The 19582-nt window shown below is 42.9% G+C and overlaps 1 protein-coding gene across 10 annotated transcripts in view; it reads left to right on the plus strand.

The window, feature by feature from the left end:
* CORO1C (coronin 1C) overlaps window positions 1-19582 on the plus strand; it is a 73038-nt gene that overhangs the window by 13648 nt on the left and 39808 nt on the right. For 8 of the 10 annotated variants that reach the window (XM_070627050.1, XM_070627049.1, XM_070627052.1 and 5 more), the window contains one exon: window positions 11609-11808. The exons of 1 other annotated variant lie outside the window; for it this stretch is intronic. In XM_070627050.1, coding sequence (XP_070483151.1) covers window positions 11614-11808 — 195 coding nt within the window. In that variant the 5' untranslated portion in view covers window positions 11609-11613. Of the gene's footprint in view, window positions 1-1562; window positions 1623-11608; window positions 11809-19582 lie in introns of all 10 variants that reach the window. One more of the 10 variants, XM_070627055.1, reaches the window with a different exon arrangement.

Here is a 19582-nt window from a genome sequence, read left to right on the forward strand (position 1 = left end):
ACAGAACCTGGGCTACTGAAGCAGAGTGCACCAAACTTAACCACTAGGCCATGGGGTTGGCTCGTTACTTTGGTTTTTGACGTTGCTAGTTTTGCCTAGGACTTGTCTTACAAGGGTCTTCATAAAAATACCTTAGAAAACCCCCCAAGAGACCTGGGAATCCAATAATTTCGTTTCCTGGTATAAGAATATTGCCAAAGGGGCTGGCCCAGTGGCGCAGCGGTTAAGTTCGTACATTCCACTTCTCGGTGGCCTGGGGTTCGTGGGTTCAGATCCCGGGTGTGAACTTGGCACCTCTTGGCCAAAAGCCAGGCTGTGGTAGGCGTCCCACATATAAAATAGAGGAAGATGGGCATGGATGTTAGCTCAGGGCCAGTCTTCCTCAGCAAAAAGAGGAAGATTGGCAGTAGTTAGCTCAGGGCTGATCTTCCTCAAAAAAAAAAAAAGAATATTGACAAAGAATTATTAAAATTTTATCCCAAGAGAAACTCCATCTGACTAAGTCGTGGGCTTGAACAGTCACACAGTGTGCTTTTTACCAGCTGTTAAGAAAAGCAGGTCATCAGTATAGAAAGAGTATTTCAGAACACAGGCATTGCTAATTTTTAAGTGAGGTTGGGTCAGTCACGTCTCTGAAAGTTCTGCGGTTGGTATGTGAACTCTTGGGACTAATTTGGCTCTTTGAAGAGAGAAGCACAGTTCAGCTCGGAGCCTGGGCTCCTGCGGTGCGCTTGAGGGCCCTGAGTGCTGCTGCCCGCAGTGTATAGGGTCCCGTCTGTTCTCTGGGCAGCTAGTGCCTGCCCTGGGTCTGCCATGGAGGTTCCTTGAGTAATCCTTTTTCAAAGCCCCAGGATGCTGGTGATGAGGCGAAAATTGAGAGATCGGAGGCTTGTAAACGTGTCATCCTTGCACATTATCTCAGGAAAAATCTGCTCTTATTTTAATAGTGTGAATAAAGTGTATTTCTGTCATTGAAGAGCTAGGGATGACCCATAAAGCCTTATAATCTCATGTTTTAGTAACTGCAAAATTTCTGTAACGTCGTTCTTATTTATTATATGTTAAGTAAGGTTCAGGCCCTATCAGGACATCTTTTTGTTGATAATGGGTCTCTAATACAAGTGTGAGAGAGTTAAATTGAGGATTATAATTTTTTGTATTTTGGATCTTTATATGTGGCTATTTTGCTGTTCATATCATTTCTGTTTTTTTTGAATTTCAGCTTTATTGAGGTATAATTGACATTTTGTAAGGTATTTAAAGTGGACGTTATGGTGATTTGATTTATATATCTAGGTCATTTCTTGTCAGACTTCATTTTTAGCAGTCACTTTCATGGCTTCACATTCTACTCTAAATCATCAGCGAATGCTTATGTTGATGTCAGGTTGTCCCCAACCTCTTAACAGGTTCCTAAAATGAGGACAGATTTTAAAATGTAAAAGTAACAGTTCTCTTCTTGGAAAGCTTTAAAAAGTATGGACCTGTTCATTATACCTAGCTTTTAGAAATCGTCTTTGATATATAGATTTCCAGTTTTTTATGCATGTCCTTTCATGCAGGTCTCTTGGACAATTGAGTACCTAGTCTTATGGGTGAAACCTAAGGGTTTTCAGTCAGAGGTAAGGTTTTGCTTTCTTTGGCATACCTAATGCTCTCTGCTGTTTGTCTCGTATATTTGAATGCTTATGGCCAGTTTCTTTGTTTCATAAAGCGTAAGCACAATGCTGTCTCATATGTAAAAATTGCATAAACTGGCCAGATGGAACCGTGAGCTGTCAAGGACCCCCCACCCACCCCCGCCTTGAAAGAGCTCTGAGTGGCACTGTTGGCTGACGTGGGAAAGCCAAATTGTATGTATGATGGGGAGTTTATCATTGGAAAAGTATGAGAGTTCAGGGGGTGGAAAGTTGAGTGCCCTGTACTTTGTGGTTCGAGGTCATTGTGTCTCTCTTAGAAGTCCTTTATTTTTGGACGAGTCCCATAATGTCTCTGGGCTGAGAGTGAAGGGCCTGAAATTCATGGGCTGTGGGACTCTTTCCACTCCAGCTTCTGTGAGGACCGAGACTGCACGCTTCTTGGGAGATGTCACTTGCATTTTCTTGTCTTTTCACTCCTAGAAACATTTAAAAACTAAAATGATAATGGGTTATTGACTCAAAACCTAGTCCATTTATATTTGGTACGCCTCATTCTTGGCATTTTACCTATGATCTGGATAAATAATGGGGCGAAACTATTTGGAACGCTGTAATGAGTGTGAATTTTCCCTCTTTATTCCTGCCATTCTTGGTGTAATGATGCATTGAACCAACATCAAGGCTTTTCCATACTTGCAGTCAGTTGTCTTAAGTGGTGAGCAGTCTTTCTAGAAAAAAACTTTTTTTTTAAAGGTTTTATTTTTATTTTTTATTGGTGAGGAAGACTGTTCCTGAGCTAATATCTGTTGCCAGTCTTCCTCTTTTGCTTAAAGAAGATTGTGGCTGAGCTAACATCTGTGCCAGGCTTCCTCTATTTTTTGTATGTGGGACGCTGCCTCAGCATGGCTTGATGAGTGGTGCTCAGGTCTGTGACCCAGATCTGAACCTGCAAACCTCGGGCCACCAAAGCAGAGTGCGCAAACTTCACCATTGTGCCACAGTGCCAACCCCATAGAAAAAATCATTTTGTTCTAAGACCTCAGTGTCATGAGTGGAGTGTGAATCTCTTTGAGCCGTAGCTGCTCTGTATGAAGTCTATTTTCTGTCTGATTTCCTCCTGTGCTTTACAGCAAATGTGACCTGTGGTGTTTTTTCTTCCTTTTTAAAACAACTTCTATTAAAGTAGGTAAGTTAGACATATTTTTTCTTGGCTATCTCATATGTGAATTTGTTAATTAAGGAATTGGATGCAGTGAAAATGATTTGTTAGATGAACTCTTCGAGTATCACTGGTAGATTTTGTTTAAGAAAATTCGAAAAAGCCCAGCCATCTCATATCCAGAAATGGTGAGTGTTGAATTTTTGTATTTAACCGGAGTACCTCCCATATTTGTTTTTGAATGTCTGCTCTCTTGTGAATGTGTATTCTACATAGGCTTACATATTACATTTCCAACTTTTTAAAAGGAATTTTTAACTGTTGGCATTGCCATTTAAATAGCTAATTTTAGGACGTCGTTTCCTTATCTGCTGTCCAACTTGCCGCTTTCGATTCCCTGACGTGTCTGATCTCTCCCCCATTAGAAAGTGCCTGTCCTAAGAGCAGCAGCTGAGAGGGAACGCGCGCTGTCCCTGTTGGGACATTCTGGAGTCCTCCTGCGCTTGCTGCTGGCTAGGAAACGTGCTCAGCCTGCTGACCGCTTGAGTAACTGATGCTCTGGGATGGTCTCAGCAAATGTGCCGAGCGGGATTTTGCTGCTAGTAGGGGTTTTCCTGTATGTGTTCCTAGCAGGATGTGTTTCCTTTTGTATGAACCATAGAAGTACATCTGCTGGAATCTTTAAACAGATAACTTCTCAATAAACAGGAAAATGTCAAAATTGTGGTCCTTTTTTTATGAGATCGATGGAAACAGGCAGAGAGAATAGAGAAAATGTGGTAACATTTACTCAGGTGTTTTGAGTGTATTTTATTTGGTGCCATTACAGTATGAGCACCTTGCCTTGTCTACATTATTTTCGTCCTCACACCCAAAGCATTTCTTGTATGGCCCATGAAATAAATTGTCTGTGTGTGACGTGACTTGGCAGTACCATGAGAAACATTCCTTACGCTCTCCTAGAGGTTGAGGCTTAGCAGCTGACTGTAAGATGGAAATTTTACTCTGAGAATGAGTTTTAGCAAACTTTCCTCTGACACTTGTAAAATAAGTCCTTAAACCCTGGCGGTAGACCTTATTTTTACAGCTTGTTCCTGGTTAAGATGTAAAGAAAATTTGTAAAGAAAGTTTTAATCATTGTTTCCTTAGATGACCTGTTAAGTATTGTGAATATTGGTAGTCAGCTTTTAGATTTTCTTTATTTGAAGCTAAAAACAAGAGTATATTAACTACTGATTAGAAATTTATGTGGGATTGTAAATTAAGGCAGCCACTATGGAAAACAGTATGGAGGTTCCTCATAAAATTAAAAGATGAAATACCGTATGATCCAACAATTCCACTTCTGGGTATTTATCCAAAGGAAAAAAAATCACTATCTTGAAAAGATACCCGTGCCCCGTGTTCATTGCAGCATAATTTGCAATAGCCAAGGTGTGGAAACAACCTAAGTGTCCATCAACAGGTGAGTGGGTAAGGAAGATATGTGTGTATATATACAATGGGATATTATTCAGCCATAAAAAGGAAATTCTGCCGTTTGTGACAACATGGATAGACCACGAGGGAGGCGGTGTGAAATGAGTGATGGTGGTCAGAAGAACAGACTTCCAGTTATAAGATAAATAAGTCCTGGGGATGTAATTTACAGCATGGTGACTATAAAAAAGATAAAGAAATTGTAAAAAAAAGTATTATGATAGTTCCTGGGCAGTGAAGCCCTAACCCTTAATCCTCTTTCTTGGCTTTCAGTATCACCTGGAAGCTTTGACAGGGAGACGACTGTCCATGTTTCTAAAATAGAGGTTTCACCCAAATCCCGGAGAAGCATTTCATTAGTTAAACCTTTGCACTCAACCTGTTCTCATGTTGTCTTCCACAGACATATCTGTTTGTTTGTTTATTTATTTTTTGAGGAAGATTAGCCCTGAGTTAACTACTGCCAATCCTCCTCTTCTTTTGGGGAGGAAGACTAGCCCTGAGCTAACATCCGTGCCCATCTTCCTCTACTTTATATGTGGGACGCCTACCACAGCATGGCTTTTTGCTAAGCGGTGCCATGTCCACACCTGGGATCCGAACCGGCGAACCCTGGGCCTCCGAGAAGCAGGACATGGCGCACTTAACTGCTGCGCCACCAGGCCAGCCCCATATCTGTTTTTATTACAACGAAAACCATTCTAGAATAGCCTTGGTCCTGTCTGAAGTATAAGTAGAATGATAAATTGCATCTTTTAAGGCCTTAGGTAAGGTTTGTAATTGTCACATTTTGTGGAAATTAGAAACCACATTGTATTTTTCTCCCATCTAAAGTCACTTTATTTGGAAATTTGTAAACATTTGTTGGATTTGCTTAATGAATGACTTATTGCTACATTGTCTCCGTCTGTTATAAGTCATGTGCCACTTAATAATGGGGACATGTTCTGAGAAATGTGTCGTTAGGCAATTTTATCATTGTGCAAACATCGTAGATTACTTACATAAACCTAGATGGTATAGCCTACTACGCACCTCGGCTGTACGGTACTAATGAGACCACCGTCGTATCTGCAGTCCGTCATTGACTGCTCTTTATTATACGGTGCATGGCTGTGCTGTGATGATCCTCCAATTGCAAAGAAGAGGCCCTATGCAGTTTTAAGAATTTGTACTTGAAAGATCTAATGAGCAGGGTACCCCTTGCGCAGGCAACTGCTAATCTACTTTGTATGTCTATAGGTTTGCCTGTTCTGGACTTCTGTACGAACGGAATGCTGATAGGTGGACTTTTGTGACTGGCTTCTTTCGCTTAGTGTAATAGTTTTCAAGCTTCATCCAAGTTGTAGCATGTATTAGTACTTCATTCCTTTTTGTTACGAAATAATATTCCATCGTATGGTTATATCACTTTTTGTTTTTCCCTTCATCCAATGGATACCCAGCACAGGGGTTGTTTCCACCCTTTGGCTACTATGCATATGCTACTATGAACATTCATGTACAAGTATTTGGTCGAATACCCGTTTTCAGTTCTTTTGTGTAAATTCCTAGGAGTGGAATTTCTGGGTCATCTGGTAACGCTCTGTTTAATCATTTCAGGAACTGCCAGTCTGCTTTCCAAAGCAGCTGCGCCATTTTACATTCCCACCAGCAGTGTATGAGGGCTCTGATTTCTCTGGATCCTCTTCAACACTTGTTATTCTCTAACTTTTTGATTCTAGCCATCCTAGTGGATGTGAAGTGGTATTTCATTGGGGTTTTGATTTACATTTCCAGAATGATTAATGATGTCCAGCATCTTTTTTTTTCTGTTTTTGAGGAAGATTAGCCCTGAGCTAACATCTGCCGCCAATCTTCCTCTTTTTTTGCTGAGGAAGACTGGCCCTGAGCTCACATCCGTGCCCATCTTCCTCTACTTTATATGTGGGATGCCTGGCACAGCATGGCTTGCCAGGCAGTGTCATGTCTGCAACCTGGGATCTGAACCAGCGAACCCTGGGCCGCCGAAGCAGAACATGCGCACTTAACTGCTGCGCCACGGGGCCGGCCCCTGCAGCATCTTTTTATGTGCTTATTGGAATTCGTATATCTTCTTTGTCAAAATATCTATTCTTTTGCCCATTTTTAAATTGGATTGTCTTTTTATTATTAAGTTGTAGGAATTCTTTATGTATTGTAGATACACGTGCCTTATCAGATATATGATTTGCAAAAATTTTCCCCTATTCTGTGGGCTGTCTTTTCACTTCCTTGATGCGCTTTGAAGCACAAACGCTTTGAATTTTTATGCAGTCCAATTTGTGTACTTTTTCTTTTGTTGCTTATGCTTTTGGTGGCATATCTAAGAATCCTTTGCCAGATCCAAGGTCCTGAGGATTTAATCCTATGTTTTCTTCTAAGAGTTTTATAGTTTCAGCTCTTATAGTTAGTGTTTTTGATCTATTCTGAGTTAGTTATTTTATAGGGTATGAGGTCAGGGTCCAGCTTCTTTTGCACGTGGTGGCTGTTCATGCCCTTGTTGAAAATCACTTGACTGAAGATGTATGAATTTATTTCTGGACTTGGAATTCTGTTCCGTTGATCTCTATGTCTGTCCTTGTTCTCATACCTCACTGTCTTGATTTCCATTGCTTTTGAAGTAAGTTTTGTAGTTAGGAAGTATGAATCTTCCTAATTCATTCTTCTTTTTCAGGGTGGTTTTGGCTATTTTTGGGTCTCTTGCAATTCCATATGAATTTTAGAATCAGTTTGTCCATTTCTGGGGAGAAATCAGGTGGGATTCTGATGGAGATTACATTACCATCTTAATGTTAAGTCTTATGATCCATGAACATGGGATGTTTTTCCATTTAATTGTGTCTTTAATTCCAGCAATGTTTCATAGTTTTCATTATACAGTCTTTCACCTGCTTGGTTAGGTTTATTCCTAAGTATTTTATTCTTTCTGATACTACTATGAATGGAATTGTTTGTTGGTTTCACTTTCAGATTGTTATCAGCGTACAGAAATGCAGTTGCTTCTTGCATATTGATTTCTTATCCTACAACCTTGCTGAACTTGTTCATGAGTCATAATAGTTTTTTCGTGGGTTCCTTAGGACTTTCTACATGTAAGAACGTGTCTGCTGCATTCAGAGATAGTTTTACTTCTTCTCTGCCAATTTGAATGCCTTTTATTTCTTTTTCTTACCTGGCTAGAACCTGTAGTACATTGCTGCGTAGAAGTGGCAAGAGTGGACATTTTTGTCTGTTCCTATCTTGGGGGGAAAGCATCTTTCACCATTGAATGTTGTGTTATCTGTGTGGTTTTTTTTGAAGAAAATCAATTTGAGGAAGTTCTCTTCTATTCCTAGTTTCTTGAGTGTTTTTATCATGAAAGAGAATTAGATTTTGTCAGATATTTTTTCTGTGTGAGATGATCGTGTGATTTTTTAAAATTTGATTGCTATATGTCACATTATTTGATTTTCAGATGTTGAACCAACCTTGCATTCTTGGGATAAGTCCCATTTGGTCATGGCGTATAATCCCTTTTTATAAAACATGTATGTTGCTAGATTTGGTCATATGTTGCTAGATTTGGTCTCCTAGTAGTTCGTTGAGAATTTTTGTGTCTATATTCATAAGAGATATTGGTCTAGTTTTCTTGTGATGTCTTTGTCTGGTTTTGGTATCAGCGTAATACTGGCCTCACAAAATTAGCTTGCAAGTGTTTTCTCTTGTGTTCTTTGGAGGAATTTGTAAAGAATTTGTATTTGTTAAATGTTGGTAGACTTCAGCAGTGAAACCATCTGGAGTTGGGCTTTGTCAGATGTTTTTAATTCTTATTATAGGTATCATTCTCTTCATTCTTTAGATGAGGAAACTGAGGCTCAGAAAGATTAAGTAATTTGCTAACAAGTGACAGAACTGGGATTTGAATCCAGATTACTTTATATCAGGTACTAGGATGATAACAGTAGCTGACATTTATTGTGTATTTAGCTGTGTGTCTCACCATACAAGGTGCTTTAGCAATTTATCTCCTGCCACAGTCCCATCACTGAGTGCTCATTTAATGTTCACTTCAAGTTTATGTGTGTGGTACCCATTTTCAGATAGAGAATCTGGCACTTAGGAGGTTCAGTGACTTTACTGAACCATGGCAGGAAGGAAATGGTCCACCTGTGCTTCTCCCTCAGGAGGCTGCCTGGCTCTGGAGCCTGCCCTCCTCGTTGCATTTCTCTGTCGTGTGCAGCAAAGCAGCCGTGCCACATGTGGACAGCTGAGCTCACTCAGATCAAGTTCCACCCTGGATTGCGCGGGTGCACACTGCCCTTCATGCTCTGCATGGACGTGCCTGGCTGTCAGCGCAGTGCTGTGGAAGCCCTGGCTGTTCTCGCTCTCTCTGCTCTGCAGCTAACACTCTACTCCATGGTTGTAGCAAAACAGCCTTTATACCTTTCTGACTCCATGAAGTTAGAATGAAAATAAGTTGTCACTAGGTATAGAAATGAGTTAAAGGGAGTTTAGTATGTAAGTTGACTGGCAGTTTTGTGTAATATCTTTCAATGAAGACATTTGGTGTACTTTACATATTTATATTAATATTCATTTTGTTGGTGAGATTAGATGGTATCTAGCCTATTTGAATGAAGAGGAAAAATTATCTTGTTTTTCAAGGTAGAAGCCTTCAGATGTCCCTTCACATTTAAAAGTGAGGCACAAAAAGCTGACATGATACCTGTGTGGGTGGAGGGGCTGGTTGAGTGGTGGGCCTCACAGAGGGCCCTGAGGTCTGATCTGCAGAGTGGGGCAGGTGCTGTCTACACCTGGCAGCCAGTGTCCTGGGTGTTCCAGGTACAGGGCGCTGGAGGAGGCGCCGCTGTATAGAACCAGGTTGTCAGGGTGGCACCTGCTCATACCTGTGTTCACCTGTGCTGGGTGTCATCCTGCCAGTCTGGCTTCTGCTCAGCTGGGTGTGGGCCAGTCCCCTGATTGTGCAGCACTGAAGGAGGGGATCTTGGTGTCAAGCTGCTCCTGATTTAGGTTTTCAGTCAATTTTCTCTGCAGCTCCTCTCCCACGTCCCTCTCTCTAGACACAGTTTGTCTTCTGAAAGCTCTGGGTGTCACTGTGAGCCTTGGCGTCCTTCTGAGACACTCAGCTGAGTGGAGAACACTCACTGTACATGTGTGTGTTAGTTTCCGTCTTCTAAGATTTCCTGGTCACATTTGCTCTCTGGTAGCCTCCTTTCCAGTGTCCTTTGGTGTTTATACTTATTTTTATTCCTTCACTGTCATTTTATTAGCATTTCAGGAGGAATGGAGATAAATGCCATTTGTCTTTCTTTGGTAAATTATCTCTTCATGTCCTTTATGTAGTTTTCTATTGGGATTTTCATGTTTTGGATTTGTAAAAATTTATGCATGAAGGATAGGAACTCTGACATATGTTGCAAATGTTTCTTCTTCCCTGCTAACTCGCTGTTGAAACACTTTCTGGGAGGTGCTGGTGGGGAGTCCAGCTTCTGCTGACTTGTGCAGATGGTCGTGTAGGGAAGTGGGTCCTGAGGCCAGCCGCCTGTGCATGGGCTTTTGTACGGATGTGCTCTTCTTAGGGTTTTCCCTACCTCATGGGAGCTGTCTTATCTCCTCGTGTTTGAGAAGTCTTCATACTGTTTCACAAATGAAGAACCCTGGCCAAGTGGAAGCAAATCATTTGCCATCTTCTCTACCAAGTACTCTAAATGCTTGGTCCTGGTAGTCAGCTGGAAAGGTCTGGCAACAGCTGGTCTGAGGAACACGGTGCTCAGCTGTCTGCCAAGGATTTGTTGCCTCAGTCCAGCCACATGCCCCAGGCTCTGGAGAGAGGCCACTTTTGCACATGCCTGGGAAGGGTAGAAGGAGGCTCTGGCAAAAATAAATTCTCTCCCTCTGCTTTTAGCAGTGGGCCCCGAGCCGTGAGGAAGGGAATTCAAAGGAAGGAGTTAGCACCAGCCCACCACGTGTCCCATTTGGCACGAGTGGACAGGTGTTAGACCTCCTCTGTAGGTGGGGATCAGGAGGACTGGTTTTCAGCTGAGTCGTCAAGGTTTGACCATGTTCCATTTCCGCTTATGTTTTCTCTGGGCTCCTTCTATCCTAGCCAGTATGCACAGAATGTCCTGTGTTAGCAGATAGGGTAATTCCACTGGGTGCGGTCTAGGAAAGCTCATTCAGATGGGACCTGGTGATTCTGCAGCACAAAGCTTGCAGTGCATATGTCTGTTGGAAGACCTAGTGGAAGTTGGAGTCAGAAATTACCCATGAGGAAGCCCAGCAACACCAACTCGGTGTCACTTCCCTCCCCCAGGGCCCCTGGTTTATTGGGAAGTGGCTGTGGTGAATGATCAACTCTGACGTGAAAACCCATCCTGATTTCGTTTCCCCTCCCTGAGTTTTTCCTTTCCTCTGTCCAACTGCTACTGCCCTAATCATTCCAGGCCTTTCTCAGGCCTGGTTTATTGTCACAGCTTCTTAGCCCAGCACCTTGCTTTTGGTTTCCCCTGCCTGATATGTCCAGTATGCTACTGCCAGACCTCTTGTCATCCTAAATATCACTTTTATCACATTGCTGTCCATTTAAATCCTTGCTACTCTTTCCCGAGACCTGGCTTTTGACCTGTTGGCTTCATTAGTCAGGCTCCTGGTAGCACTCAGCCCTGGGACTTTGGTTCTGAGTTGCTCTCCTTCTTATTCCTGTCTTGGAAGGCTCTTGAAGACAAGGGTGGCGGCTTATATCTCTTGAATTCTCCACTACGCGTAGTTGGTCTTGTGGACACACTCGTGAGCAGGCACGGTTCTCAGACAGCAGAGTGCTGATGTCTGGGGAAAATGCTTAACACTGAAAAATTACCTTGGCAGGCGAGGGAAAAGCCACAGTAGTCTAACTTTTTTGGGCAGGGGAAGTCTTCAGCTTCAAAGCTGCCAGATCACTTCACTTTGTTGTTTTCTTATCTTTGAAAGGAGAGGGTTGGAGTGAATTATCTTTCAGTTCCCACCCAAAGTTGAAAGGCTAATTTTCCTTCATTCTTTGCCTTGATCTTTCTCCTGAAATTAAAACTGATGAGCTGTTTCTGGATCTTGAATTAGGAATTTTTCATTTCTTTGTAATTCTTTCCCTGACGCATTTTGCAGTTTTCTCTGGGTATGTGCTGCAAGAGGAAATTTGGATTTGCCATTTGGCTATTTTTTAGGAGCAGACAAAATGCCATACCATTCTGTTTTTTTCTAGTTGGAGCTTTTCATTTGTAAAAGTACAGTTTTCAGTTTGGTGCATAATCTTAACATAATTTTTGCCTTTCTACAGACACGATGAGGCGAGTGGTACGACAGAGCAAGTTTCGGCATGTATTTGGACAAGCGGTGAAGAATGACCAGTGTTATGATGATATCCGGGTTTCTCGTGTGACCTGGGATAGTTCCTTTTGCGCTGTCAATCCCAGATTTGTTGCCATAATCGTAGAAGCGAGCGGGGGAGGAGCGTTCCTGGTGCTCCCTTTGCACAAGGTAAGTCATTTGGCCCTGCATGCTGTTAGATGCCCTCTGGTAATCTCTGTTTATTCCACAGTGGATTGATTTTGGAGATTAGATAGTTCACTCAGAATTGTGCGCTGAGATATTCGACTCTGATGTCATTCAAGTTAAGTTCCACGCGCCTTACTGACCACTTCAGTTTTTCTCTAACAGAGAATCATTAAGCGGAACGGTGAACTCTGTTCTGGGCGTGCCCTCTATGGATGAAAAGATTGTTATAGTGATGCCGTGAGAATGGGCAGGCACAGGAATTTGATGATTTGGTTAGTAATCATCTACTTTTCACAAAAGTTTTTCCACAAAGTACAATTTTAAAAACATGTTTTTAAATGGGCAGAAATTTGTAAGATAATTTGTAAGATAATCTCTTTTTTTGTGAGTCATGAGGACTGAGACTTTTGGTTTTTTGAACGGTAAATAGGAAAGCTCAAGAAAATGTTCCAAAACAATAGAGATTTCAAGTCTGGATAATAGTAAGTTTCAGCGTGGGTTCTACACAGCATTAACAAGTGGTAGAAGTGAAAGATCTTCGCTGACAGTGGCTCCCTGTGACTTTCAACTTCAGTGGGCTTCTTGTTCCTCCCTTCTCCTGACCTTGTCCTTCCAGAGAGCCCTTTCCAGAATGGAGGAGAGGGTAGGAGATTGGTGATTCTGACTGTTCTTGAGTATTATGGATGAAAATCGGTACTTGCTTTAACAGGAAATTCCAGAATTGCAGATAGTGGGCTGGGGGATGCTGTGAAGAGAGCCTGGAAAGAGTCGTTTTCTGGTTAGCTTTTAGGAGGAAAGTAATTGTGGCGAGTCCTGAGCTTGAATGATAAGGGCTCAGTGGTGGAGAGGATGCAGATGTTGGGCCACAGGACAGCTGTTTCCACTCTGCTGGGAGGAGTGGGTCTCCCTGAGTGTGAGCCCTACATGTTAGGGGTATGTCACATCATAATGGACCATGTGATTCTGAACAAGTCGTTAGAATAAAGTAAATTGCAGTTGAAGTATCATTTCCCATTCTATTGTGGTGTTTTTTCCTCAGGAAAACTCTCACTGGGAAAACTTCCATTTCTCTTGTGCTTTTGTTTCTCTCAGATGTGCATGACTAACTCACTTTATTTTAACATCTGATTTTTGCTTTAGTGGCAGGATCGATGTGATATTACACAATAAGACCATCTTGCTATAGAAATAGGCGATGGATGTCTTTAGGGAACAAATTTGATGGTTTTTCAAATGTACTTTCTGATTGGCAAAGTTGTTGATCATCTTTTAAAGGAGAGTCTTTTCATTAAATTGAAATTTCATTTTACTTGGATACGTTGATTTCCGTGGAGAAGATTGCTGTTTAGTGGCAAATAATGTGGTACATTGTTAGAACTGCACTTACATGGTCTTGGAGTGGGAGTTGGAATTGAATGCCAGTTGCATTTGATCTCCACAGCTTTTTAGTTTATTTGTTCACCAGGAGCAAGGAGCATTGGAAACTTGACGTTTCAGTCGTGGCTTTTCTGGGGCCAGCTGAGAAGATACCTCAACTTGTCAACCAAGATCAGGCGCTGGAGCACCATGCTCTGTTTTGGAGTTCCGAGCTTTTATTCCCCCTTTGGTAGACTGAGGGATAAATTTAAGACACTTTTTGCTGCAAAGATATGGAATAAGCCAATTAAGAAGCCCCAGATACACTTTGAATGGCTGGTGATCCTCTGAGTTCAGACAGCTGTCTTCGAGTCCATGGCCACAGAGGGCTCTGAGCGCACCTCTGCTTTTTCGGCGCGTGGGGAGCTTTGAATTTTACTTGTTCCATTTAAGGGAGACCTGTATGCAGTTCCTGAGCTAAGTGCATCTTATGGTTTGGTTTTCACTTGCATTAAGTGGCCTCCACTTAATAAATAGATTTTAATATTTTGTTCTCTAACCAGCTGTATGGAATTAGGATAGAATAAGTTGCTTTACAAAGTATCGTGTTTGGATGAAGTGTTGGTATTTGAGGAGCCTCTAGGGTCTTTCTTTCTCAGGCTGTGATACTGTTTGTGTGGCTTTGCTCTTAAATATTAATTTGTTTTGGAGGAGGTGACATTAGTGTAAACCAAGCCCTGTGACAGCCGTTGGAAATAAGGTCAATACTTGGGGTTATTGACTTTTATAATTGACGGGTGCCCATATACTCTCTGGGATTTTGTGTACTAAAGTGTGTGTACTTAGGCCTTCGGGGCTGTGTGCCATAGAGGAAAGAACACAGGTCTGGGGATCAGGGAGCCGGGAGTTCAGTCCTGGCTCTGTCACTGACTTGTAGGGGGACATGGGTATGTCACTCTGTCCTCTGCTTTGGGAAAGCGATTCCTACAACTTCAGCATCTTGGCAACTTTGAAATAGTTTTATAATGAGGTGCTGCTTTTGTTTAAAAGCAAAGAAAGACCAAATTCCCACATATGATATAAAGTGATGTGTGAAATCACGGTTGCAGGAAATGATGCTCTGGGTGTGGACTGGGCTCCAGCACGTGTCGCTCGCAGTCTGGGATTACTCTACATATGAACTTTAGGAGATGGGTTTGGTTTTTAATAACAGTCTCCAAGACTTCTGGTAACGTTTCCTTTTTTTTCCTGGTTATACACAGGCATGTGATGCTGCTGGGGCTGTCTGTATTAGTATTGAATATGCCTGTATTGATCTTAAGATGTATTGTGACTCTTTCAGAAAGGCTACGATTTAACAACATGGCCTTCCATGAATTTGTCTCCACAGCTAGTTGGTGTCAGCAGTAAATAGGGCTTATTATTGCAACCTCTTGAGACTTGTGGTTAGATTCTCGGAGAGTCATGGTCCTGTCTTCCAGGACGTAAAATCAAAAATGGAAAGAGTAGTAGGGACAAATACCTTAAGACACATATTCAGCAAGAGGTCAGCTTGGGAAGGAATGTATGTTTATTTCGAGCATCTGGTTTATGAGGTTTTTCGGCAGATTTTATTAGAGAAAGCAGGATTCTAAGAGGTCGCTGCTGGAGGAAGAGGGAAGTACTCAGCCGTGAGGTGGGGTGAGAGAGATTAGCGCCTGTGATTCTGGCTTTCTTTCTAATGCTTCCATCAAGCCGGGGCATGCCATTCTGTCAGGACTTCTCAAGGTGTGGCTTAGTACATCTTCTGACTCGTTGGTCTTTCACAGGCTGAATCATAGCAGTCTTGCTGAACAGAAGTTGGCTTTGTGGTTTTTGCTATAATGATTCCCCCCCCACAACTGCACAAGCTGCCTTGTCTCAAGAGCACACGAGATTCAGCCCCCTGTGCACTCTCCTACCTGGGCATGAACAAGCCTCTCCTGTGTGGAGTAGCCGCACTCGTGATGTGGGACTGAGGCATTCCCATCCCCATCATGAACCACAGTGGCTCATATGAATACACCAACGTTTGTGGGTGGGTGTGTGTGTGCGTGTGCATGCACACTGAAACTTCAGATCACAGTGAACCTGTAAATCCTAATTTAAACAAATAAGGGTGGAAGGAGTTGGTTAGTATTGTATGCTCTTTATCTCTTAACCTTTCCTTAGAAGGAGGATGCAAATTGGAGGGCTCCTATACTCTGTAATTGCTGTCTCCCTCCCTTGACTGTTCTTGCTTTGGGAGTATTGGAGTGATGGCTAATTTCGTCCTCCTAGTAATTGCCTGGGAGAGCAGCTCTGCTCTGGGCCATGATGGGCGTGGCCAGGTCTCTGTTAACCCTGTGGGTCAGTATCTTCTTGCTCTCCTTCTGGCTCCTCTGGTATAGCTGTGCAGTACCTTCTTAGACACAGTTGTGTTTCTCCATTTATTTTAGGAATTGTGTGTGGGAATATTTGGGATCTTGCTTTATTTATGTCTGTGAACTGTCTTTTCAGCTCATTTTTTAGTCTTTTTCAACTAGGGTTTTGTGAAAGAATTTAGCCCTACAGACAGTCATTTCAGTGAATATTTTCTTCTCTCAAGGGTGGGGCATAGCTATTAGATGCATAGGAGAGAAATTAATTCATTACATACATCAGCTGCCTTAGGGCATTAGGGCTCAATTCTCTCACAGAACACAGGTTGACAAGGGCTGCTTTAGAGTGTTTTTTCTGTCATGTTTATTGAGGAAGAAATCTGGGTTCAGTTCAGTCAGTATTCTGAACGTCTCTTACTGTTCAGTATCCAACTCAGATATTACCTCTGATTTGCTGTGACAGTGGAAATCATCCTTTGGGTTCCTTAGCTGCTTGTCCATGTCGCCAGTACCACAGGCTGCATTGTCACATTGTATTATAATTATTTTCTTAGCCACTTAACAGATAAGGCGAGGGCAGTTAGAATTATATTTATGTTGATATCTTGACATTCTCTTGGATGGAGTATGCAAACTGGATGGCTGTTTGTATGGTCTCCCTTGATACAGGTTCTCCAAAATCTGGCCTTACTCTATGGTGGTAGCAGCCTCCAAGATGGCCTCAGTGATTCTCACGTGCTTGTATTCTTGCCCTTGTGTGATTGGTTCCCGCCCACATTAAATAGGGCTGACCTGTGTAACCACTAGGATATGGTAGGATTGATAGAGTGTGACTTCTTAGACTAGGTCATAAAAGCATACTGGCATCTACTTTGTTTCTTTTGGAGCCGCCATGTTGTGAGGATACCCAAGCAGCTCTGTGGAGAGGGCCATAAGACCTCCTACCAGTAGCAAGCACCAGCTTACCAACCATGTGAGTGAGCCATCTTGAAAGTGATCCTGCAGCGTTGGCCGACACTTTGACTCAAGAGAATCCTGAGCAAGAACCACCCAGACAAGCTGCTTTGGAACTCCTGACTCTTAGACACTGTGTGAAATAATCAATGTTTATTGTTTTAAGCAGCTAAGTTTTAGAGTAACTTTTTAAGCAGTAATTGATCCCTAATACATGTATTTGCAGAATATAGTGGTTGACTCACAATGTTAGGTCACACGATGCATAAATAAATGCGTAGTTCATAATGACCCTAAAGGCTTTCTGGTAGTTTTAAGCACTCTTTCCATCTCTCCTTTAGAAAGTCTGAATAGGTAGATAAATACATATAGATATTTAACATGCTTAACTAGATCTTAAATGAATAATTGAAGGATTTTGTGCAGTAGCAAGAGAAAATTATTTTATATGGCAAGATTTGGTTATCCTGTGTTCCAAGATACTGTCATATAATCTAAAAAATGTCTTAGAAGGTCATAGTCGCTGTCTTATGTATAGCTTCAAACTACGTTGCTGGTTTTTGGGAAAAAGTCTAGAATGTTAACATTGATGGTAGAACTAAGGGTGATTTTTATTTTCTTTTTTATAATTACCTGTACTTTTTTCAAAATGTTTTACAATGAACTTATTACATGTAAAGATTATTATTATTATTTTTTTAAAGATTTTATTTTTTTCCTTTTCCTCCCCAAAGCCCTCTGGTACATAGTGGTATATTCTTCGTTGTGGGTCCTTCTAGTTGTGGCATGTGGGACGCTGCCTCAGCGTGGTTTGATGAGCAGTGCCATGTCTGTGCCCAGGACTCGAACCAACGAAACACTGGGCCACCTGCAGCGGAGCGTGCGAACTTAACCACTTGGCCGTGGGGCCAGCCCCTAAAGATTATTTTTAAAAAGTATTATCAGTAATATTACTAGAGCACATAGAAAGATCTAACTGTTTAAACTTTAGTGAAATCTAAAACAGTACTTTAAAAAATCATATTCATTCACACACATACTCATTTCTTAGACATTTGAGCGCCTGCTCTGTGCCAGGAACTTTGTTGAGTTCTTGCTCTTAAAAAGCTTTGATAACACTGACCTTGATCTCTCCAGTGGGGAGCTTTGTGTGTGCATAAAGTGCTCTGACACGGCGGTGAGAGATGAGTTCCAAGGGAGGCTCCGAAGTCAAGGGAGACACCACAGAGAAGGTTCCGTTGGAATTCGGTTTCTCCTGTGTGTAGGAGCCGGGGATGAAGCAGAAGGGGCCCAGCCAGTTTGCTGAACAGATGAGTTAGACCAGGTGCTGTGTGCCCGGGAGCATGAAGCTTGGGTGGGAGCCACACTCCTTCAGATTCCTGGCTCTCTGGGCGCTGAGATGGGCTTTTCTAATCCTGGAGAAATGAGGTGTTTGATTGAAGGGGGAGTAAGAGGAGCGGAAGGATAGCTTTTGGGGAGAAAAACCACACATTTCTTGGCTCTTTTTTTTTTTACTTCATTTCAGTGTAAATAGTAGAAATTGGTGTTTTCCTGATCGTTGTATGGAGAAGAACCAGAGTAAGCAGTGCTGTTCGACATGTTGGGATTGTTGGTATAGAGGGATCGACATAGCACCTTTCCTCTGCTCCCTCTTCAGGAAAAGGCAGTGACTTCACGTCACATTCATAAAAATGAGACTCCACAATGACGTCAGAATGTGCTGGGAGGGTCCCTTTCATAAGTGACGTCTTAGTTTTGCACGTGGTGTAATTGCTGTCATACTTCTGTTCGTACCCTGGTTGCACAAATTGAAACTCAGATCGAGTGATTGCCCAGAGCTGTGGAGTCCTTCATGGATTAGAACCTAGATCTCTGAGTCTTTATTTGGTTTGTACATGTATATTTTTGATTAACATTTTTCCCCCCACTGAATGTGAAAGATTTTTTGTGTGCAGAAACTGTGGTCTAAATGGCGCTTAACTGTTGGCGTTCTTTCCCTGGAACCAGAGGCTTAACAACAAAAACACTAGCTTGTCAGGGCTTTGGTTCTGCCAGCTCAGAGAGCTGTCTCAAGGTTTGGACAGTACTTGGTCTATACCATGCCTTGTGAGGAAACGGCGACAGTGATGAAATCGCAGCAGTTCCCATTGTTGAGGGCTTCCTCTACGTGCCGGGCGCCATGCTGCTAAGTGCTTTCTTTCATGGACCAGCTCAAGAGCGATGGCAGTCTCCTGATGGCGCTTTTCTCTGTGCCCCCAGTCACTGCCAGCACCTGCTGGATTTGCATCAGCCACATCTCCCCCTTACTGTACACCCCGACAGGCAATTTCCATTCCCACAAATAGCGGGGCTCCATTTTGCTCAAGGGTAGCAGTGCCAGCCGCCCTTCGTACAGATGTGGACATTGGGCACATGGTGGCTTTGGTGTGATGGGCAGAGATTTCATTCAGTGCCAGTGTCCTGATGTGTCCTCGATGCCCATTCACTGCCTCCTGAAATAGATGCTGTCTGATGCCCTAGTACCTTCAACTGTCAATTGTATGGACTGTGAAAGGCTGGGAGGCAGGGTAGGGGGATGGAGGATGCAGGGGGAGGGCGCCAGGTGCAGAACAATGACTTCCAAATTGTGTCACGAGCTGCCAGCCACACGAGCACTGCACGGCCTCATTACCACATGAAGTGCCACAGAAGGGCCTTTTCATTTTCTCCCAGTGACTGTGTTTTCCACAGTCTTGCTGGGGTGGGAGGGGTGCACCCTACTCACCCCCAGTTAACAATGGAGCACAAAGTCCTGGCAGAAGGAACCTCACAGTGTACCCTGGGGCTATTTTTGATTACAGTGAGTGGCTGTGACTCAGAGTGTGCCCTGGCAGATGACGGCTTCCACCCTCCCCTGCCCTCCCCTCCCCTCCCCTGGAGATGAGCGGGCGGCCCGTCCTTTGTGCGTTTCCTCAGCCGGCTTCTCCTGCTGCTGCAGTTCGCTGATCTGTCCGCAGCAGCCGGCCCGCAGGCCTGCCGGCTCTGACAGCGCTTTTTACCATATATGGCCATCAGAGCTGGCGCTGTCA

The sequence above is a fragment of the Equus przewalskii genome, chromosome 7 (assembly GCF_037783145.1).
Source record: "Equus przewalskii isolate Varuska chromosome 7, EquPr2, whole genome shotgun sequence".
In the NCBI taxonomy this organism is placed as follows: Eukaryota; Metazoa; Chordata; class Mammalia; order Perissodactyla; family Equidae; genus Equus; species Equus przewalskii.